Source organism: Arctopsyche grandis, chromosome 4, assembly GCF_051622035.1.
Source record: "Arctopsyche grandis isolate Sample6627 chromosome 4, ASM5162203v2, whole genome shotgun sequence".
NCBI lineage: Eukaryota > Metazoa > Arthropoda > Insecta > Trichoptera > Hydropsychidae > Arctopsyche > Arctopsyche grandis.
The window spans coordinates 5,898,225-5,920,281 of NC_135358.1; the positions used below are offsets into that span (position 1 = coordinate 5,898,225).

At 31.2% G+C, this 22,057-nt stretch overlaps 1 protein-coding gene across 1 annotated transcript; it reads left to right on the forward strand.

Moving 5' to 3' along the window:
- The first annotated feature begins 24 nt into the window (after positions 1-24).
- LOC143911224 (uncharacterized) lies at positions 25-20,035 on the forward strand. Its single transcript, XM_077430018.1, has 3 exons — positions 25-62; positions 17,286-17,556; positions 19,910-20,035. Exons 1-3 carry the CDS (start codon positions 48-50, stop codon positions 20,011-20,013), a joined length of 390 nt encoding a protein of 129 aa, XP_077286144.1. The 5' UTR covers positions 25-47; the 3' UTR covers positions 20,014-20,035.
- The last annotated feature ends 2,022 nt before the right edge of the window (positions 20,036-22,057 follow it).

Here is a 22,057-nt window from a genome sequence, read left to right on the forward strand (position 1 = left end):
ATTGCACTTCAGATCCATCTTTACCACCTGCTGAAGTCACCTGGTATATGAACGACATGGAGGTAAAGTGAATTTTGCTAATTTTGTTAAATTAAAGTTAATGTTCCGACTAATGATTTGAAACATTTGTTTTTAATCGTATTCTGTATAAACTTTTCTTAATAAAATTTGTGTAAATATTAAGATATTCAGAATTGTTTTATAAGTTCAGAAAATTTACATCGATTATAAAATAGTTTGAAGGATGAAGGGAAGAAGAGTATCCCACAATATCTCGTACGTATACAAAGAAATAAATAAAGCGCTTTCGAAATCTTTATTGAATATTTAAATTTTAAACTCAAGTATACATTAAACTTAGACGATTTATGTGAAAAGTTTTACGGAAAGCCTACAAAGTTCAATTTTGCGTATAACTGGTCGAATTTTAAAGTTGAAATTCGTTTCACTTTTACCGATACGGTTTGTTAAAAAATGAATAATGTTTCTTTACTAAATGCTAATATGTACGTAAAATGCATTAATATGGATGTTTGTGCTAAAATTAGCACTGAAATATTGCGTGTGTTTTAATCGAATGTATGGATTTGATACATCAATGTCAAGATATAATTATAATTAGATCACGTTTCGGTAAAGTGTCATAAATAAATGCCTGCAATTAAATTTTTGATCTGTAATTAATTACAAATGGACCATAACTAAATATGTATGAATTCGGTCATTTAATTAATCAGTTGGGCTATCAAAATCCGTTTAAAATAGACTTTTATATGTCAAATTATGATTCACTGTGATCATAAATCAGGGTTCGAAATGGAAATTTTTACGAATGGGAGCGATCGATAATTTTAAAACATGATTGAGATTTTTTTATTGTCCCCTTTATAATATATTATATGTTACTAAACATTTTTTCACCCGAGTTAAAGAAAAAAATTGCGCCCCTATTTATTTCTATTTTTTATTTTCAATTAGAATTATATCAGAAATAATATATTATCCTTATTCAGTATGTCCCATTAAAAAAGCAAGCACATGAAAATGTTTTTCGAATATTTTAGAAAGCCCGGGGGAAGAATATGAGCTCAATGAGCCACTGTTCGAAGAACAGTATCTTCAAAAGTCTTCATATGTTCATATTTATATACAATATTATATGTATTCATAATAGATTAACATATTTGTGTGTGATGAGTCAGGGTTTCTCAAATTAGTCATTACTGATTTACTTGATACATTCGCTAAATTAAAGTTTTCTCCTCAGAAAAACATACCAGACAGAATGAAGGATTTTTAAATTTACGAAAGGGTACGGAAATATTGGATTTCCTGTTATAAATTGATAATATATTTTATTTTATGACCCGAGGCCTTTAGCTTTATGATAGTAGATAATCATATTTACGAATACAAACCATTATTTTCATATCAAATATTGATCCAATAAATATACGTATTATTTTAATGTAATATATGTACGTACATAAAGTTTTATATGATTTTCAATGACTCATTCCATCGTATCGTTTCGAAATTACATAAGTATGTAAAATATTACGTCCGATTTAAATAAATTAAATTGTTATTCGTTGAAATAAAATTGCGAAAGGAAAATTTTTTCGCATAATTACAAGTTACACTTTATTACAATTTAAAATATAATAACATGTAATATGTGAGTAGATTATGCGGAGAAAGAGATTTGATCAAATTCAAGATTATTCAAACATAGTTTTTATTATAATGTTGTTTAATCGAAACGCGAAAATAATATATGCAGATCAATTTGTATTATTTTATGGTAATAGCATCGACGTATAATGGTAGGAAAACACGAAAAACTTTATTCGGGAAAGTCTTCCATGCGTGACCGTTCGTTCGATCCGTTCGAACATGCCATTGTGATTGGAAATTTTTTGCATAAAAATTCACATAATTTTCCCGTTTGACATTGATTGAAGTTTCCCAGTCCAGAAACACATTCCACAACTCATCTAAAATTCTCAATGCGGGTCGGGTCGTGCAGACATTTTTAAGGTATGCAGGTGTGTTTGCAAAGTGCACGGCGCTGCAGAGATACGAATAATTAAGAATTTACGTAGTCCCACTGGTATATATCCCACTTCGGAATATATTCAACAACCACTTCTTGGAGGGAAGGGGGATAATCGGAGTGCAGAGTGTCTTTCGAATGAATATTTAAACGATCCCTGCTCTCGCTAAGTTGTAAGACGCCAATTTGCATTTGGTACGAGCTCCTTTAGCCGAGACTTCATATCTGACACTTTTTGTCCGGCGCTGATTAAAATGCGTCCGTTCTGGAAAAAAATGCCCGATGAAAGGTGAACGGAATCGGGATTTGTATGAGGCTTTTATCCACTAGAGCCTTGTTTGGGACTTTTTTATTTGGGAGTCGGCAAAGCAAGCCAGACACTTGGAGACCCATAAAACTCAATGGTGCTTGGAGTGGTTCCGCGAGTATAGTCAGTCGAGTGGGCGGATATTGCAATGCCTACTATGTACTTACTTCTTGGTCCCCGAAGCATTCTGTAAAATAAAGTGTCTTCTTGGACCTTTTGGGTTTACAGCGCATCTAAGGATGCAGGGTACAACCAGTGGTGTATTCTGAAACGAAAACTCAAACAATGGGATAAAACCTCTTAGTAATAATATTCGTAATTATGATTTTATCGACGCGAAAGTATGAAGCGCCAGTGTGTAGTTAAGGAAATGTTTACGTTGGTAACCGACTTGCGCGCACGCATGCCAACGTACACATACATTACGTACCACTCATACCAACCTGACATTACGTACCACTCATAATAATCCTACATATGTATATAAATCAATGTTTCTCTGTCTGTCAAGTATGCGTTCCTATGCTTTGCTATAATTTTATTTGATTATTAATTACTAGCTGTATTACCCGACTTCGCTCAGTATTTATAATATAAACCGCTTAAAGATGACTAATCTAATAGTAAACATTTTATTAAAAAAAAAAATAATAATAAAAAAAAAAAAAAAAAAGAAAAATAAAAAAAAAATCAAAAAAAAAAAATGGGACTACATCCCTTGCGCCCCCGCGGTGGTGAATCCATTGAATCGAAAAAAATCAAATCGACGCCTATGAATCGAAAAAAATAATAAATCGAATCACGTGTTCGATGACGTCACCGATCTACGGACGACGAACGAACCAAGGATACATACATACATACCAGTGGCGGGCGGTGACTTTTCAAACAAGGGATGCTGTCCCTTGTTTGAAAAAAAAAACCGACCAATTTATTTTTTAAAATTTAATTTTATTCTTCGTTCCTTTTTACAAAATTCATCGATAACCGCATCATAGAATTTTTTATTGTTTTTTAAATTTGACATTATTTTCTTTTCGATTGCAATTAAAGCAAGACCAGAGAGTCTTTCTTCACTTTGACTACTTCTGGTGAACGTTTTAATTCTTTTCATAGTCGAAAATGATCGTTCAGCCGATGCGCTCGTGGAAGGTATCGTACAAATTAATTGTATTAAACTAAATACTTGTTCCAAAACGTCTATTAGATCATCTTTCACAATTAATTCCTTTACGTCATTTATAGATTTCAAATGAAAATCTTGCGTTGAGTACATGTAAATTAATTCGCTTTTTAATTTCATAAAATCAAAGTATTTTCCATAAGTTAGGTGGAGTGATTTAAATAGGAAATCTGGAAAATTATTTTCATATTCTTTAAATTTTTTGACGTTAAAAAATTCGAGAAATTTTAAATTTTCGATATCTCGAAATCGATTGGTTGTATTTACTGAAAGAGTTTCTAAAATTTCAGAATAGTGAAGTTTATACGTTGTTTTCACATCTTCTTCACATTCAGCATATTTTCTTTTTCTATTAAAATTTTTAGTTATTACTTTGTTCCACAATGAATCAAAATCGTCTTTTTTGTTATCTAAATATTTTACAAATTTTTTAATTTCACTTACGCAATACGATATGTCAAAGGTTTTTTTTTGTAAAATTTCAAATAAAAAATCTGCCGAATTAAATATTGCAGAAAATAAATGCAAATTGAAATTGAATTCAAACTCTTTTAAATAACGATGAAGGACTTCAGCATTTATGACAGCATCAGTATCCCATTCGTCTTCATCATTAATTATTTGATTAAATATTTCCATTAATTCTGTTTGATATTCTAATATCATATTTAAAATTTTGCTATTGTAGTTCCGACAGTTGCGACAAAACTAAATTCAATCTGTGAGCGTAACAATGGACAAATAAAGAATTAGGACAAATATCTCGAATTTTTCGTTGCACTCCATTATGCTCCCCGGACATTACAGCCGCTCCATCGTACGTTTGTGCAATTAATTTGTCCAAACAACCAAATTCTTCCAAGGTCTCACGTATGTGCTGAAAAAGAGCATTAGCTGTTCTATTGGGACTAACATCGACAAATCCAACAAATCTCTCCTGAATTTCATTATTTTCATCTACATATCTAAAAATAGTAGATAGCTGAGCTTTGCGACTGATATCTGTAGATTCGTCCACAATTATGGAAACAAATTTTGATGCACGTATTTCAGTTTTAATCTCATCTAGCAAGACTTTTGATATTGCGGATACCAAGTCATTTTGTATATAGTTCGATAGTCCAGTAAACACCGTAGAGTTATCTAAATGAGTTTTCAATTTTATGTCTGATTCACTCAACAGATACAGCAATTCAATATAATTCCCTCTATTTTCCGATTCCTGGTGCTCAAAATGTCCTCGTAAAGGTTGTTCTTGTTTTGCTAAAAAACAGATCGCGCTTATTAATTTCGACAAAATGTATCTATTTGCAGTAACTTCTTTGTTGTGCATTTCAATATTTGCTTTAAATTGAGCACTTAAAAAATTTTCTATACGAGGTCCCTTTCCAAATTTTTTAAATTGAGCAGCAGAACATATGTGAGCTTGAGAACATTCATGTCTCTTGCGCGATTTACTTAAATTGTTTAGGTCAGAAAATCCAAATTTACTCCAGACATTCACTTCTTGAGAAAATAAAATACATGGCCAACAGAATAATTTCGTTAAGTGAGCACATCCACAAATCCATGAAATTTTTTCGTATGTTTCTGTGTTAAAATACCTTTTAAATGTTTTTGTTTTAGACTGAATATTTAATATTGGTGTGGGTTTGGGGCTCTTAACAATAATCTCCTTTTCATTAAATGGGAGAGAAGCAAATCTTATTTTCAGCACATTTTCAATTAAACAATTGCAATTATTATTGATCTCGACGACAAGTCCACTCTCATTGTTATTTTCGATATCCATATTAAAGGCAATAATGAAAACTCGTAAGTAGTGGAACAGTAAACTAAAAATAAAGTTAGACGAAACTAATTAAAATGAAAACTTAATTCAAAAGTAAAAAATAACCAACTTACAGTATAAATGATTAACTTCGTCTAAAGAAATGAATCGGCTAGCTTTTTGATAAATAACTTGGGGCGTAGCGTGCGGAAATATCGATCAACAGCGGCTTCCAAGTGAAACTCAATAGATAAGCAAACAGAGAAACCGAATCCACCGTAGAGGTTAAACAAGTGTCAACGCGTCCGCGCGAATAAGACAGCCTCATAGTGCGCATGCGCAAATGGGATCGGTCGCGACTCCGAATCCATGACGCGCGCGCACTTCACTCAGCGTCTACTCGCCAGCGTCACTCGCCTGTGGCCGGCCTATGCGAATGCGGCCTATGCGAATCCTTAATAAAAATTATCAAAAGATCCTATATAATGCATCATGTAACAAAAAACACGTGATATGTGAAATATATATCATATACTACATCATAATCACGTACATCACTAAGAATACATCGAAGCGAAATTCAAATATTTATTAAAAATACTCTTGGCTTTTTAAAGTTATAGGGGATGCGCCGCATCCACCGCATCCATGGACCGCACGCCACTGATACATACATATATACAAAGTCTGTTTCCAAATTATATATTAGATTAATTTGAAACTGAAACATTCATTTATCGAAATGAATGTTTCAGTTTCAAATTAATGAAAAATTCATTTATCGACACATGTAAAAAAACATTTTTTTTTTCAATTCAATATATTTTTTATTACTAAAAAAATTAATTATGTATTTACAAAATATAAAAAAAAAATAATACATGATACATCCATTAACTGGAAAAAACTATTAACTTAGTTTTATTGTTAAAAGGGACGAAATTTTTTTAAAAGGGACGAAAGCGTTTGGTTTTCTTTGACGTAGAACTGTCTTCTTGTAATTGAAAGAAGACGATAAAATATGGAAAATCATATCACAACTGTAATAAGCCAGCAGTATGGCTCTATGGTTGCGTTTATGTTATGAACCGAGTGGTTCCTAGGTTTGATCCTTTGCTAATCTTTAATGCTGCTGGCCAGACTTGGATATTTGTGAATCCAAGTCGATCGTTTCCTTTCAGAGTTTGCCAATTTATCTGATTTAATTGTTGAAATGGTTCCTCCATGAAATTGGCAAAAAATACCCCACCCACTATGTCACCAATATCTTAATTTGATATACATATGTGTAGTATATAAAAAAAATGTGAACAAGATTAAAACAATGTTAATATGTTACTATGGATTAATTCATTAATTAATTAATAACTAATTTCGCGTTATCCAGAATTCAGAATCTCGAAATTCAACGATTCATGTAATAAAAAATGCTGCAATGTTTGTAATTGGGTAAGAAAGCGCATTGGGGTTTATTTGTTAGGTCTTCCTTGTATATATCTACATATGTAAAAATAAATAAATAAACTGCAGAAATGCAACTGTAAAAAATCTGCAAGCAGTAGTCTTGACATGCAAAATTATCGCCATTAAAATGGTCGTAAATCTGAAATTATCATAATTATCTCCTGAATAACAGTACAAATTTAACTGAATAAGAATAATGCTTAATAATGATTTTGATTATATTTATATTCGGTCTGTTACATATTTTGCGTCAATTTATGTAAAAATTTACAAGCAATATTGTGTGATGACGATCAATTGACTGAATCTTTTTAAAACATCATCTTTGGTATTATTATATCCTCAAGAAATCTTAAGCTAAGGTTTGTAGCTCTATTATTCATATAAATCTACTTCGTTCTTGGTATTTTTCCCATTATATTATATTTTTAGTTGTTATCCGATTGATACATTTACATAATACAAATATTGAAAGTATATTATGCAATAAAATTGATAATCATAATACTGCTTATCTATGTATATATATGTACGTCTATAAAATAATAAACAAAGAATTATTATGTACAAGCATATTGTTTTCAGAAAAGCACTTTTTTTTTACATTGCTGAGTGCGTACAATAGAGTCAGAGTTCAAATAATAGGGCAGACAATTTTCTTAGAATACTCGAATTTTAATAAAAAATTGTAACATAATATTGAGTACATATATCGAAGAGTCTGTAGCTGTATCTGAATACTAAAAATTCTGATTTTTTCCGGGAAATTGCGCTCTTCGACATTTACTTTATTACATACATACATACATCATATTTGCCATGACAAAAATACCCTCAAGGCACAACACATATGGTTAGACAATTTTTCAAACATTTTTTTTTTACTAAATAAATTCTTTTGGTATATTTGATGTTCTGAGCCTTTTTAGTCTAGAGCCATCCATCTGCTCGCCTAGTACATAGGTCGATCACCAGCCTATTCCGTTGTTTAATTAGTCCTTCCATGTACTGTGAGGTTCTTTTGGCGATTTATGCCTTAACAGATTCCATTTTTAGGTCTTTTTTTTATTTCATCGTTTGGAACGAACCATGGGGGCGCTTACCAGCATCCTTAGAACTTTGGACTGGAATCGTTCTAGGATATCTATATTCAAGACCTATTTTTGAAACATAATAGAATATATATATAGAATACAATAGAGACATCTGTGGACAGTTTAAAAACATTTTCAAGGAATACACTAGCATTTTATAAGATTCAAAGAATTCGAGATGCAAATATACAACCCGAATTCATGTGAAATTGACGAGGAGGATACTGATTTAATGGATCCGTCACAATAAAAATGCTTTAAAATCGGAAAATTCTAGTTTTTTTAGTAGGAAATAGTCGAACTGTTTTTTTTTTAATAAACACAAGAACTCAGTAGCGTATTTGGCCGGGACTTGAAACCATGACCTCTCTACTTGTATGCAACAGCACTACTTTGGCTGAAAAGTTAAACCCAATTAGAGAATTGAAACAAATTTTCGTTTTATTTTTTTTCTATAGATTTATATTTATTTGAATGAAATGATCTGTCAACAAAATTACTAACAGAAATTCAGCTCGATTGTCAAATTTGATATGTGGGAATATTTCAATTGGAAAATTGTCAGCACAAGTCTAATTACTTATTGTTCGCAAATGATAAAAAATTGTTTGGAATGACATCATGCTTACAATAAGCATTAAAATATTATATCAACACAACAATTATCAATTGAAATTCAAGCTCCAGTTCAAAGGGTTCGGCCGCTGAGTGTACGCGGATAATTCCTCTCGGGTAGATTCGTACACTCGCGCGAACTTTTGAACTACTTTAATACAAACTTTCGCTTTGTTTTAAAATTAATTGAGCTAATTTAAAGCGAATGCGATCAGCATCGCGAGATAAGTGCTTCCAACTCATCCCGGCGAGTAATTTAAGTGTGTCTGTCTGTGTCGCCGAACTTTTATCTAGCCGTATTAATCTCACGACAGTTAATGACAATTGCCGCGCGCCCGATAAGCGCCAAACAACAATGGCGCGTCCGAATTAATTCAGCATTAAACTTAGAGGGCCTACCAACGTCCCAGGACCTAATCTCCGATCCCGAAAATTCCCATACAACCCCCCACACTTGTCGCCTTTGGGATATCCCAAACGCATACATTACGGACACCCCCCCCCCCCCCCCCACTGTACTGAAAAGGATGTCTGGGGTCGGTGAGCACTGTCATTGTGTCATTCTGCCACTCGAATTAATTCTTCGGTTGGAAAATTTGGTGCAGTGGTGTCCAATCTTGGGTGGATCCGAAGCTTTAATGAACGAATTTAAAAACATAATCCCTACGATTTAAAATAGATGGATTTCAAGTCATACTAATGATCGGATGATTTGATGGACTATTGGTCGAATGCACACTTGGCTGACGGACACTAGGCCAACGGACGCTTGACCAAACGGACACTAGGCCGAACGGACGGAAATTTGGCCGAATGAAATTTTTAATTGTTTAAACTTCAAATCAAAAATATTAAAACTGCGAGGACGTTGACAAAATGTATCGACTTAGGTGCTTTGATCTGAAGGGAAGGAGAATGCCAATTGGAAATCTGCAGAATATTAGGAATGGCGAAAACGGTGATGGTCAGTCTAGTAATATGTAGTGTGCATACTTTAACCAAAAACTTCCCATGCCAACGAGTTGAAAATAAAACAAAAAGATCGACCGATTTGCACAGCGAGATGTCACAGTGTTACATATGTCATAATGACAGCTGAGCCTGACGTATTTGGCCATGACATGCATATCGAATCATCAATATAAACTTTTTATCATTATCTCACATATATATAAATATATGAGAGATAATGAGAACCTATAATGCAAATTTTATAAGATATAGCGTGAAAAAGAAAAAAATAATATGCGTTTAAGCAATTAAAATTTGACAAAGCGAGAGCGGTAGCGGAAAGGATAATAAATACGGCAACTTACCACTAGTCATAAAGATGGTCAAAATTGTAGCATTTTTTAAACTTGTCTATTACGATTATTTTTCTACATTGTACTGGCGGATGTGATTTGAATATATATTGCTGACCAAACTGCACAAAATGGCAATGTTTTAAATGAACGAAGTAGGATATCAAATCGAAATTTTGTCAGACTAACGAACAATGGCAAACATAGAAGAGGCTTGTAAAACTATGGAAGAACTAATCTATTATGAGAAGAACAAAAATCTATACATTGAATTATATAACTTCGAGACATGGAACCTTAAAAAGAGAGAAAGGTACTTCCTAGATGCATTTGAAATGTGGTGTTGAAGCAGGGTTGCCAGATTTCCAAAATTGCAGATCAAAAAATAAGGAAGAAATAAAGAAAAAATACATTATTTTAATGACATTATAATTTATGTAAATAAATACATAAATATGTAAAAATATAGAAGAGAACATAACAATCCGCAGGAATCACAGTTATTGTTAAATGTCCATTTGGGCAAGCTTACGTAGTCCTAATGTCCATCGGCCAAGTGTCCATTTTGATACACATACATACATACATACATACGTACAAATGACACTTTTTAGTATTTAATGTGACTTTTCAAACGACTTTCTTTTGAACATAGATCAACTTAAAGTTATCACGAATGATTTTTATCTTTTGGAGTTTTCTAATAAGTTCAAGAACTCACAAAACTTGAACTTTTTTGCATTTATTCTACACGTTTATATGTAAATTCGTTTTAAATAGTAAAATACGTTTCAGTTCAATAGGACTAACATTGTTCAAAAAATTCCCAAAATACACAGACACACAGTCACACACAAACACACATTTTTTCTAGATCATGAAAACGTGATCAGTAATCGATTCTGAGTTCGAATCAGTCAAAATCTCGAGTTCGAATTTTTGCATGATCACAAAACTTCATCTATTGTTACTACGTACATATGTAGATAAAGTAAAAATGGACTATGAAACTTCATTAAGAGGGCTGGACACCAGCGCCATTCCTTCCTCAATAATAGCACTAGAGAAATTATTTTTTAATATGCTAAGGATATCTACCATTGGCATGTTTCTGTGGTTTTATTTTTTTGATTAGTTATTTTTTTTATAGGAGTTAGGAGCCGCCAAACATCTATAAAATCGCCTCTTTTTTACACCTACGAAAAGAGTCCGGCGTGCTTATTTATCGGTTGATTTTTAAAAAAATAAATAAATAAAAATAAAAAAAAAAATAAATATATATATATATATATATATATATATATATATATATATATAAATATATATATATTTATATATATATATATATATATATATATATATATATATATATATATATATGTGTATATATATATATATATATATATATATATATATATATATATATATATATATATATATATATATATATATATATATATATATATATATATATATATATATATATATATATATATATATATATATATATATATATATATATATATATATATATATATATATTGAGTGAATGCGACAGTTGCGCCTCGACCAGATAATACCTATTTTAAATCGACAAAATCGAGGTTTCGTATTCTCCAGTTTTCTTCTCTGAAACTATGTACACACATAGTTATATATATATATATATATATATATATATATATATATATATATATATATATATATTTTTTTTTTTTTTTTTTTTAAGTAGCCTTCAAGCACTTTTCATCTTCTATCGTATTGACGGTTCCCAGAAGAATGTACTTAATTGCACTGAATAGTGGTGCAGTTTCGATAAATCCTAATTTTCCATTATGCCAAAGGCTCAAGTCATAGTTTCGCTTCCACCTCTCTCCAATTTCCATTCTTCCCCGAGTTTAATAGCTTATGCAATCAATGTCCAAGTTATAAGACCTACATTGTTCCAAAATTTTCTTACTCAGGTTATATGCTATGTATGTATGTACATATACGGCAAAATATGTAGACATTAGTGTATAGCAGCTTGTTTTTTTGATCCCTAGTTACCAGTTGGACATCACTGATGAATGTACATATGTAGTATGTACTTAGTCGTAAAGGGTTCATATTTTTCGTCGTCCATTAACATAAACAGTGTACTTCGGTTAAAGCGGTGGTAGCAGTTTGGAGTGTGCTCGCGTGTGATTTAAGTGTAGAACTATTATATAATCCTACATACAGTTCTCTGTGTTTGTGTTTGCGTGAGTTTTGTTTCACGTGCACTGTTTGAGTACCTATTCCCGTTTGCATAATAAACTTCATAATTTAATAATTGAGTAATAAAATGTAGTGTTTACTACGCGAGCTGCGACGGTTCAGTGAAATGGTGAAAATTTTATCTATATAATGTATGAAAATTAAACTTTGTTTTCGTTAGCACATCCAGTTGATAGTATTTGGAAATATTATAATAACAAAAGTTTTTATTTCACACTATTATTTTATTTGATGTAGTACATTATGATGAATATGTTTATTAAAGGTAATTTGTACTAAATATTGTTTTTTTAATTTTTAAATGCTTTTTATTATTACGAAATTATGTTCACAATACATCTTATATATATTTTAATAGCTACTGATCTACTGATCATTTTCTATTTTACAATTTTAATTTAATTTGGTTAGTAATCATAGTATTATATTATTATAATGTTAATGTACAGCATAATAGGAAAAAGAGCTCAAAAATCTATTTACAATTCTTATAAATGCTCATGATACATCTAATACATAATATTAATTAAAGACTCTCTAAAGTCGATAACCTAAAGCAGATTATGTTTGGGTAATCTGTGTATATATGTATGTACCTGAAGGGTATAGACATTTTGTTGTAATCACCGAGACTCTTCACAATGGTTGTACAATGTGTGTTAGTATGGTTATTAGTGATTCTGTCATAAAATCCACAGGTTAGTTTGTTAGTAATGTCTGTAACAAACAGAATATTATATACGGAATGCAGTTTTTTCAAGTCAGTGTATATGGGTGTATTATAAACTATTTTTAGGGAGTTTAGTTACATGAATAATCAATGTATGTACTGTCAAGTTCCAGGGATTTTTTATTTTTTATAAATGTTGATTAGAATGATTACGATATGTTTTCGTAATCGTTTCATTTCGATATGATTACGATATGTCAATCAATGTGTTGTCATTTTATTTTATTTATAATTTTAATGGTATGATACAAGTAATAAAGTAAGAGATTATTTTACCACTGAATCACTTATATTTCATATGGTTAACTTTTTACTACCTCTAGTAGGTATATTGGAAAAGCACTTTTGAACTTGAGCTGAAAATTGAAGTTAATATTGGAACTATGAACTTGAGAGACGCGTAGAACTGTTTATAAATTAAGAGAATTCGCTCGCACTGTACTGAATTGGTCGGATGTTCTGACTTGACAGAATTCTTATAAAGAGCTGACTCTCGTACTTCGGATACGGTTTATATCGGAAATTTGTTGATCTCAATGTTAATCTTATGGCAATTTATTTTATTTTAATTTTACGTATTATGTACATAAGGTATGTATATACATACATACATATGTATATATACCAGAAGTCCTAACAATGCGCCTTTCTGGCCAATTACAAACATCGATATATAATATTTAGAAAAATTTTAACAAAGAATCATAAATACATACATCTATGGATACATTTTGACAAATTTTGGATAAAGTTTTCGGAGCATGTTTTTCTTTTATAAGATATTTTCTTAAATAATTTTTTTCTTATCTAAAAAAAACTAGAAATTTTCGATACATTTATGGACAAATTTTCAGCATTTTTCTATACAAATCAGCGAGATTTGAGATGCTAAGAACTCGAAAATTGCGGGAAATCGGTAAGTTTCCAATTTTTTGAAACCATTTCAATGAAAATCAGTTAAATTGGCAAACTCTGATAAGAAGCAATCAACCTGGAGTCACAAACTAAGATTTGGCCAGCAGCAACTAGTACGAATTGAACACATGACCACTATGTTCGAAAGCATATATGCTAACAACTAGTCCACGGTTATTTGATGGTTTCTATGGTTTTATTTATTTGTATATATGTATATAGCCATCAGTATGGCTCGGTGGTTGCGTTCATGTTTAGCACCTAGAGATTACTGAGTTCGATTCCGTGCTAATCTTTAATACTGCTGGTTAGACTTGGATATGTATGACTCCAAGTCGATCGTTTCTTATCATAGTTTGATAATTTATCTGATTTTCACTGTTGAAACGGTTCCTCAAATTGACAAAAATCATCCTACCCACTGCCACAAATATCTGAATTTGATTTATGTACAATATGTATGTGTCAATGGATAAATTATTTGTTAATTTCGTGCTCTTCCGTCTCTCGAAATTGTGATTTATGCATGTAATAAAAAAAATGCTGCAATGTTTGTAATTAATTGTCTTGGAAGGTGCATTGGGGTCTACCTGTCAGGCCTTCCTGGTATATATCTATGTAAAAATATAATGAAATATTTATGGTTATTTCCATATTTAAATTTGTCAAAATAAACAGTTCATATTACATAATTTTTTTTTCATATATTAACTTTTGATATGTTACGATATTAAAATTTAGTAAATAATACACAATAAATTGAAACAACTAAATTTTCGATTGAAATAACTGTCTGGAAATGTAGCACTTTCACTCCGTTCATCCAACGGGAAATTAAACACGAAGCTCGCTAATGACGATATTGAACTTGAAACTGCAATTTTCGAAAGTTTGCCAAGAGCAAAATACTCGCAATAGTTTTGAGGTTTAATGGTTTTGACTAGACCCAAAGAAGATGCGTGTGAACATATTTATTTACATACATACATACATGTATTCGGTACGCTCGGGTAAACTTCATTCTCAAAATTACCCAAGTTCTTAGACGTATAATGTATCAATAAAGTTTAGAGTGAAATCTATGCATATTAATAATTAGAAACTTTAATAAATCGCAATGCCAGGGAACAAACGGTCGTGGAAATAATTCACGACTGTGGAAAGCGTTGTTCTCTCTCGTAGCATTGTTTCAGGAATTATTGGCTACACCTTGTAGTTTAGATGAGAGCATTGTCATATATTATATAACTGTGTATTTCAATGCAAAACCACGGTTGGATGGAGCCAGATGGAAATCAGGACAAATCCAGGTGGGTTAGATGATCAATTAATTGATCTCGGAAAGTTAATTAATTACACTTTTTGACAAATGACATTTTTTTTTGGTTCAGAGACGAGATATGACTTTAATTATGATATATGCCCAGTGAACACGAAATTCGGCACACTTCTAATTCACCCTTTTAAACGAAAACAAAAAATAGTGTGGCCAGAACACTATTCCAATAAGCATTTTTCAATAGAAAATACTATAGTAATAGTAATAGCTGATTTCATTGTCGAAGTAGTTGCTCCGTCAAATTGGCAAAACCCATCATACCCACTATGCCACCACTATTTGAATATGATATCAAATTTATATATATATACAAGTTTAATAACACATGTGTCACGCAGGGGTGACCCGTATTGGCATCGTTATGGCAAATATAAATTTTGTAAAGTAGAATATTCAATAAATAATATTTTTTATCCATTTATGTTAAATTAAAATAATTTCAGTAAAAAACATTCACACGTTCCTTCAAATAAATTAATGTGATTTTTTTATTTGATTAATTTTAAGCCGAACAATACAATATATTTTTTTTTAATTTAACTCGTAAAGTAAAATTCTTAACTTATTATTTTTATTATCGACCTCTATTTCTCAACCCGCGTGCGAAATTTTACATTTTTCTGTTCCTTTTAGAAATCATTAAACAAATTTACGCGTTTCTTGAATGTGCAATATCTAATTATTACATAACAAATTTAGCCACCCCTGTAACTTTCCTTGATTAAATTTTTTACAGAATTTCAGAATATATTATACAATTTCAAATTTCAACCCCTATTAACTACTATATGTATTTGCAGTTGAAATATATTTTCCAGTCGTAATATATTTTAACTAGTTGGAATATATTCCATCTAACCTATTACCAACTACCATTATATTTCAAGTGCATTTTCAGTTGTAATATATTTTAACTAGTTAGGATATATTCCGTCCAACCTACATATGTAAGTTGTAAGTTCATATGGCGAAATATATCCCAACTGGTCAAAATATATTACAACTCAAATACAGTTTAGCTACTAGTTGGTACAAGTTCGATAGAGAGGTTAGGTTTTCGTTAGGTTTTGAATGCATTTAACCGATACCGCTAGTATATTTAAAGCATAATCGGAAAAGTTGAAGGATTAAGTTCAAATAGTGTTACAGAACTTTTAAATCAACGTTCAAATATATAAACATACAGTTTATATTTATGTCATAGTGAAATTATAACAGCAGTGAATTTATAATTTAACTGATGTTTCAGTGAATTCATAACCAGCTACATTTTCATTGGATAGAGATCAGTGAAATCATATCCAATTAAATTTTCACTTGCCCCCGTTAGTGATATTATAACTTTTGACAAATGGATGATAGTGCGTCGCCGACACGAATCGCGCCACCCCACGTCACAGCCCCACTTCTCTGCATTCCCACTCCAATGCCGAACGCGCGCTCACACGCCCTCCCCGCAACCCCGCTCCTGTCCATTCCCACTCTCCTCATGGTCAACTATCTGGTTCAATTTGGATTTTTCTTATGCCGCATGTGTGGGACTGGAAGCGAACACGTCATAATATCTTAGCAGCCAACACATATTTATTTAAGGTTAAGTTAGGGTTGGTTTTATTCATTTAAAATTAGTTTGTTAGGGTTGGTTCACTGACATTGAAAAGTGAATTTATAATTCTATTGTTATATCCGTACTCACTGCTTGAGTCAGTGAAATTATAATTTCAATGACAATAACAGTTTCACTTAAGCATATAGATACAATATCCCTTTGTTAAATATTTATAAAAACTATTTTTCATATTCTTAAACCAAGTTGGACTATGTTTTATATTATACAATATACAATATATTTAAGGTTAGGTTTAGCTTAACCTAACTTAACTAGTTAGGTTAAGTTAGGGTTTTATTTTATTTATTTAAGATTAGGTTGTCAGGGTTGGTAGTATGTTGTACGTAATTCGAATTAGAAAATCACTGATATTGAGAAGTAAATTTGTAATTTTATTGTTATATCCGTACTCACTTATTGTTAGAGAAATCATAATATAACAAATGAAATTATTTTTAGGGATAGTATGTAATGAAATTATAATTTCACTGTAACGTATACATTTCTGAAATTCAATATGATTGAAGTCACCGATTCAATTACAAATTTACTAACATTTAGAAATTGTATTATATGTAAGTACAAATAACCCATTGAAAATCTATATGTGTGTGTATTTTGGATTCGGTATTGTTGCAGGCGTCGTATCCGAACGTCGATGGAAATTCAGAGAGTGCGCCCGATTCTAGAGGGCTTTCTACTAGATCCCTCAGCCTCAGGCTAAGAGCCGACAGGTCCCTTTTCGTCAGTAAGGGCTCCTCAGCTATTGTCGATTCGAATGGTCTGCTGAAGTTGAGGTGTGTGTCGGCAATGCCAGCTTGGCTTCCGGGTGGACCCCATCGTCGACAGTTTACCATCACTGCTAAACTTAGGCTAGACGCGCACAACGGAAAATTGGGATTGCTTGGAAGTGAGTATTGCATATTTTTTTTGTTATTTTTAAACAACGCACACTCTAAATTTATAAGAAGATGGAAAGATTCCATTTTGTTCTGCGTTTTATGTAATTTTGTTATATGACGGTGCACTTCCTTAATGTAAAACGTAAGCTCTGTCTTGCTTTATTTTTAAAACGTATTTTAATTGCATTTATGAAATTGTAGAAGCCACTTTCAAAGATGGAATATTGGACTATATGTATATGATATTAGCGGTGGTCAACTTTTTTCCATTCTAAAAAGAAAATTTATAGAACTCTATGAAAAAAAAAATCAAGAATATCTAACCTATTACTGCCATGGATTGAATTGTATTATAATGATAATTGAATTATAATGATTTTCGAGGGTCATAAATTTTGTACGAAAGGAGAAGTTTTCTAAGGGATTGCTTTACACGATTCTCCCCAATATACTTTATAAACAAAACATAATATTATGTCAAATGAAATTTTAATTTTAACAAATAAAAATTTATTTATTGAATCGTTTTAAAATAGAATTTTCATTTGTATGAAAATATTAATCGACAATTTTCATTAAATTTTATTTATTTATTTATTTATTCTAAACAGACTATTGTGGCATAACAGGAATTCCTAAAGCGCCACAATGGTCAAAAAAATATAACACAAAAAAAAACAAAATAACAATTAAACATAAATTAATACATAACGAAAATAATATACTCATCAATTATCCATAAAAAAAATACATTTGAACATAAACATAAATACATCCATACATAAACATAAAAAATAGCATTTAATAATAACAGATAAAGTAAAAATATCAAATTAAATATAGCATAAGGAATGCCTTGCACCTACAGCCAGTTTCAATAAATATGTAAGAAACAACTACAAATACAAAACATCCCTGTAAAATTATATAAAGTTATATAAAATATGTAAATATGTAAAGTTATATAAAGTCTAAAAAATTTAAACATGTCTTAGATTCACTACTGCTGTTTTAAATACATATACATATGAGCCGTAATATTTGAAAGTGGAAAAAGTACACTATTCTTCATTTCGAGAAATATTTCGCAAAATATTAAATATAATGTTTTGCGTTTAGCAATTTTTAAAAATATTGGTGGCCTGTAATACGTTTATTGTGCTTTACTATACATATCGAATTAAAAGAAGTGATAGCAATTTGTAAATGAAGTCAAACGAAATATTGTTTTTGGAACTGAAAATTGGTCTTCAGCCACTTTCAAATATAACGGCTCATATAACGAATAATTATTACGATTAATTAAATTTTCACTAAGCAAAAATGAAAAGCCGAATCGTTTGAATCCGGAAATATTTTTTTTTTAACTATATTTAAATAAAAATTCCAATTGCTTCTGATATAATAAGTCTATACATAAAGGATAGCATATTGATTATTAATGATGTTAAGGTAAATAAAGATTAATTTTGCCAATATTCGTTAGCTCTACAGTGCGTGATTTTTTTGAATGAAGATATATTAATAAATTTAGGAGTGAAATATGTACAGACACACGGTAAAAATAGTTAAAAAAATCATTTGTAATTTTTCATTCTATTTTTATTTAAAAAATGGTTTAATTGATAAATAATTAATTTATTTTATATATTTTGTAAACTTTATATCCATTTATATTTAACCAACTTTATATCCATATATATTTCACATTTGAAATTTTTTATCGCCTACCTTGATTATTAATAACAATTTCTTGAACTTGAAAATTGTAACAAATTGTATGTTGCTCGTGTATTAAATTCGAACGCCGAAAGTTTGCTTTAACTGCCAAATTTTACGGTAAAACAGCGCTTAAATGTACCAAATAACGTCTCAAATCCTATGATTTGTTGATTCGAATATGAATCAACGCGAAAATTGTCAAATAATAAAAAAGCGCTTGATTAATATATGAGTCAGCGCGCACTGTGGGGCTAGGTTATACATATGTAGTTAGTTATAATAATGATTTTTCGAAACCGATATGCAGACAGGATGTCGCAGAAGGGAATGCTCATTTCAATATCGTAAAAGTGCATCGACAAAGCTTTCGAGATTAAAGTGGATGAGAGTTTTAAACTGTCAATGGATTTTAATGAGATATGTCCCCGAGGGATCGCGTCGTTAATACAAAGAAGAGAGCTTTGGCGACCGTCTTCAGAGCTTTGTCGCACGATCGATTTTTCAACGTACAGGTTCACTGTACTACTATAAAAATATATGTAGTCTAGATAGTGGAGGTTATTTATATTGTTTCAATATTAAACAGCATTTTATGTATCTAATATATGTGCACTTGTGTGTTTTTTGGATTATTCTTAGGCGCGGGGACGACGAGTTGCGGATGTCCTGGAGCGTTATTAATGGTGGCAGCGTTAATGTTCCTGAAGTCTGCGTTTCAGCAGAGACCACGAATTCTCTACTAGGGACACACAAAATGCCGCAAGAGGTCCTCCAACGGGAGTCTGAAAGCTCCAGAGCCTCCATTGTCCTCTGGACATGTTCGTCGAGAACAAACAGACGGGGAGCTTTCAACCCTCCGCCTGGGATACGACCGAATCATCGAGCTTACACACATTATCGTCAAATTATCTGAAAATTTAATAAATTTAAACGTGTACATACGTAAAAGAGTATATCCAAATGTAAATATGAAAAGTGTAGAGTGAACGTTTGAGATTTGAACTGTGACAACCTGCATATTTCGAGTATGTTAAAATTTAACTATTATACGAATTAAGTGCCAATATCATGTATTAAGATTATCATACCTGAAGGTTGCTCAATAATTTTAGGCCAGAGGATCGTCGGAAGAGTCAGTGAGCTGTATGTTTTTTTTTTCAAATTACAACACGGTTGCGTTGGATGGTCGTATCTCAGGGGTTGGAAGGTGAGCAATTTGCATCGTTGTCTGAGTTGTGAAAATTATCTATTCAATTCTCATTTGGCAACATCATGTAAACAGATTGACTTTGCATACTTGAACAGATTTGTGTTCATCAACGTGTATGGGCAATTATTCAAAACTGTATTACGAGGAAGTGTTCAACACGCTGTGAATAAACATTTTTTTCTCAAAGTTATTATTATTTTATGTCTGGACATACATATTAGGTTAAAGTTCGTTAAAGAAAGTCTTCAAAAGACGCTTTTGAGTTTAAAAATTAAATGAAAAAGACATATGCAAACTGTCTTTTCGCTGTTTGAAGAGCAGATTTTGAATTAAATTTAAAATAAAAACGAAAGATAGCTGTGATATGGTATTTGGTAACAAAAACTGTGAAAATTAAAGTCGACGTGGTGTCTATATTTCTCATATGTTTGTAAATAATAAATAGTATCGATTTCGTTTCATTTCAAACACATATATTATATAATTAGTGAATGTACCTATTTGGTTTCAAATATTAAATAAAATAAAATAAATTAAATTAATAAAATAAGAACAAAAAAAATATTAATCAAATCTAAATGAATGTATTGATATAATTATATTATATATGCACAGTGTAATACTTATTTTATAAGCACAAAATGTGAATAAAATAATTGTTGTTAGAGTTTAAAAATTTTAATAAAAAAAAATATCATTATATTTCAAACGTGTTTTCATTTCAAAATGTTAAGCTTTTGAAAATTCCTATGCGAAGAATTTTTTTCATACTTTATTTCGCAAGTAAACGGATCTATTGACCAAGCCAATTTAATATTCCACTCTTTTCGAATAAAAACCGACGAAATATATATTCCCATTCGTTCGGCAATATTTTCACATTTCTCCAACAATATTTTCATATTCATCCGATACACCTATCTGAATTTATGAATATACGGTTATATTATTCCTACATATACATAGACAAATGTACGTATTACATACACGCTTGAACCGTAGCGCTTCATACAAACACAATACCCATTATGAATATGTAGCTCCATCAAAAACAAGCCAACTAAGAGATCGCAACGAAACTGCAGATATAGAGAAAACCAAGGTGGAGTATCTCTCACACCACCTTAATCACCAGTATTGTCTTCGTTTTACTTCGAGAAGTATATTCAAATCTTGAAATTGAGGTGTCTTTACGTGTCCTTCTGGCAATAGTGGTCCTCGTTCCTGGCGTTTGTGTGTTTTGCGAGTCTAGGATAGTTAATTGCCCACCGACAGTCGACCGGCTTGTTCCTTGTTACTTGGTCGGTAAACAACAGGACTTCAACGCTTGTTCGGTGGTCTTATTCAGCTACTTCCTGTTCCTGCTTTGCCACGGAGAATGGCTCCTGTGGGACACTCTTGTTGCAACTGACATTACTATAGGTGAAAACTACGGCGTCGAACTAATGAAAGTTTCCAACGGAATTGAAAAACCGACCGTGATTTGTATTTAAAGTCTCTTTATTGTTTATAAGATATATACATATTGTCATGTTCCAAAACGCCGTTTATATATTTTTTAAATTACTTGTTAACAA

Excerpts from the sequence above, each read along its gene's own strand:
- LOC143911224 (XM_077430018.1), top strand. Across the intron at positions 17,557-19,909 it reads AAAATTGGGATTGCTTGGAA|GCGCGGGGACGACGAGTTGC; the intron begins GTGAGTATTGCA and ends GATTATTCTTAG.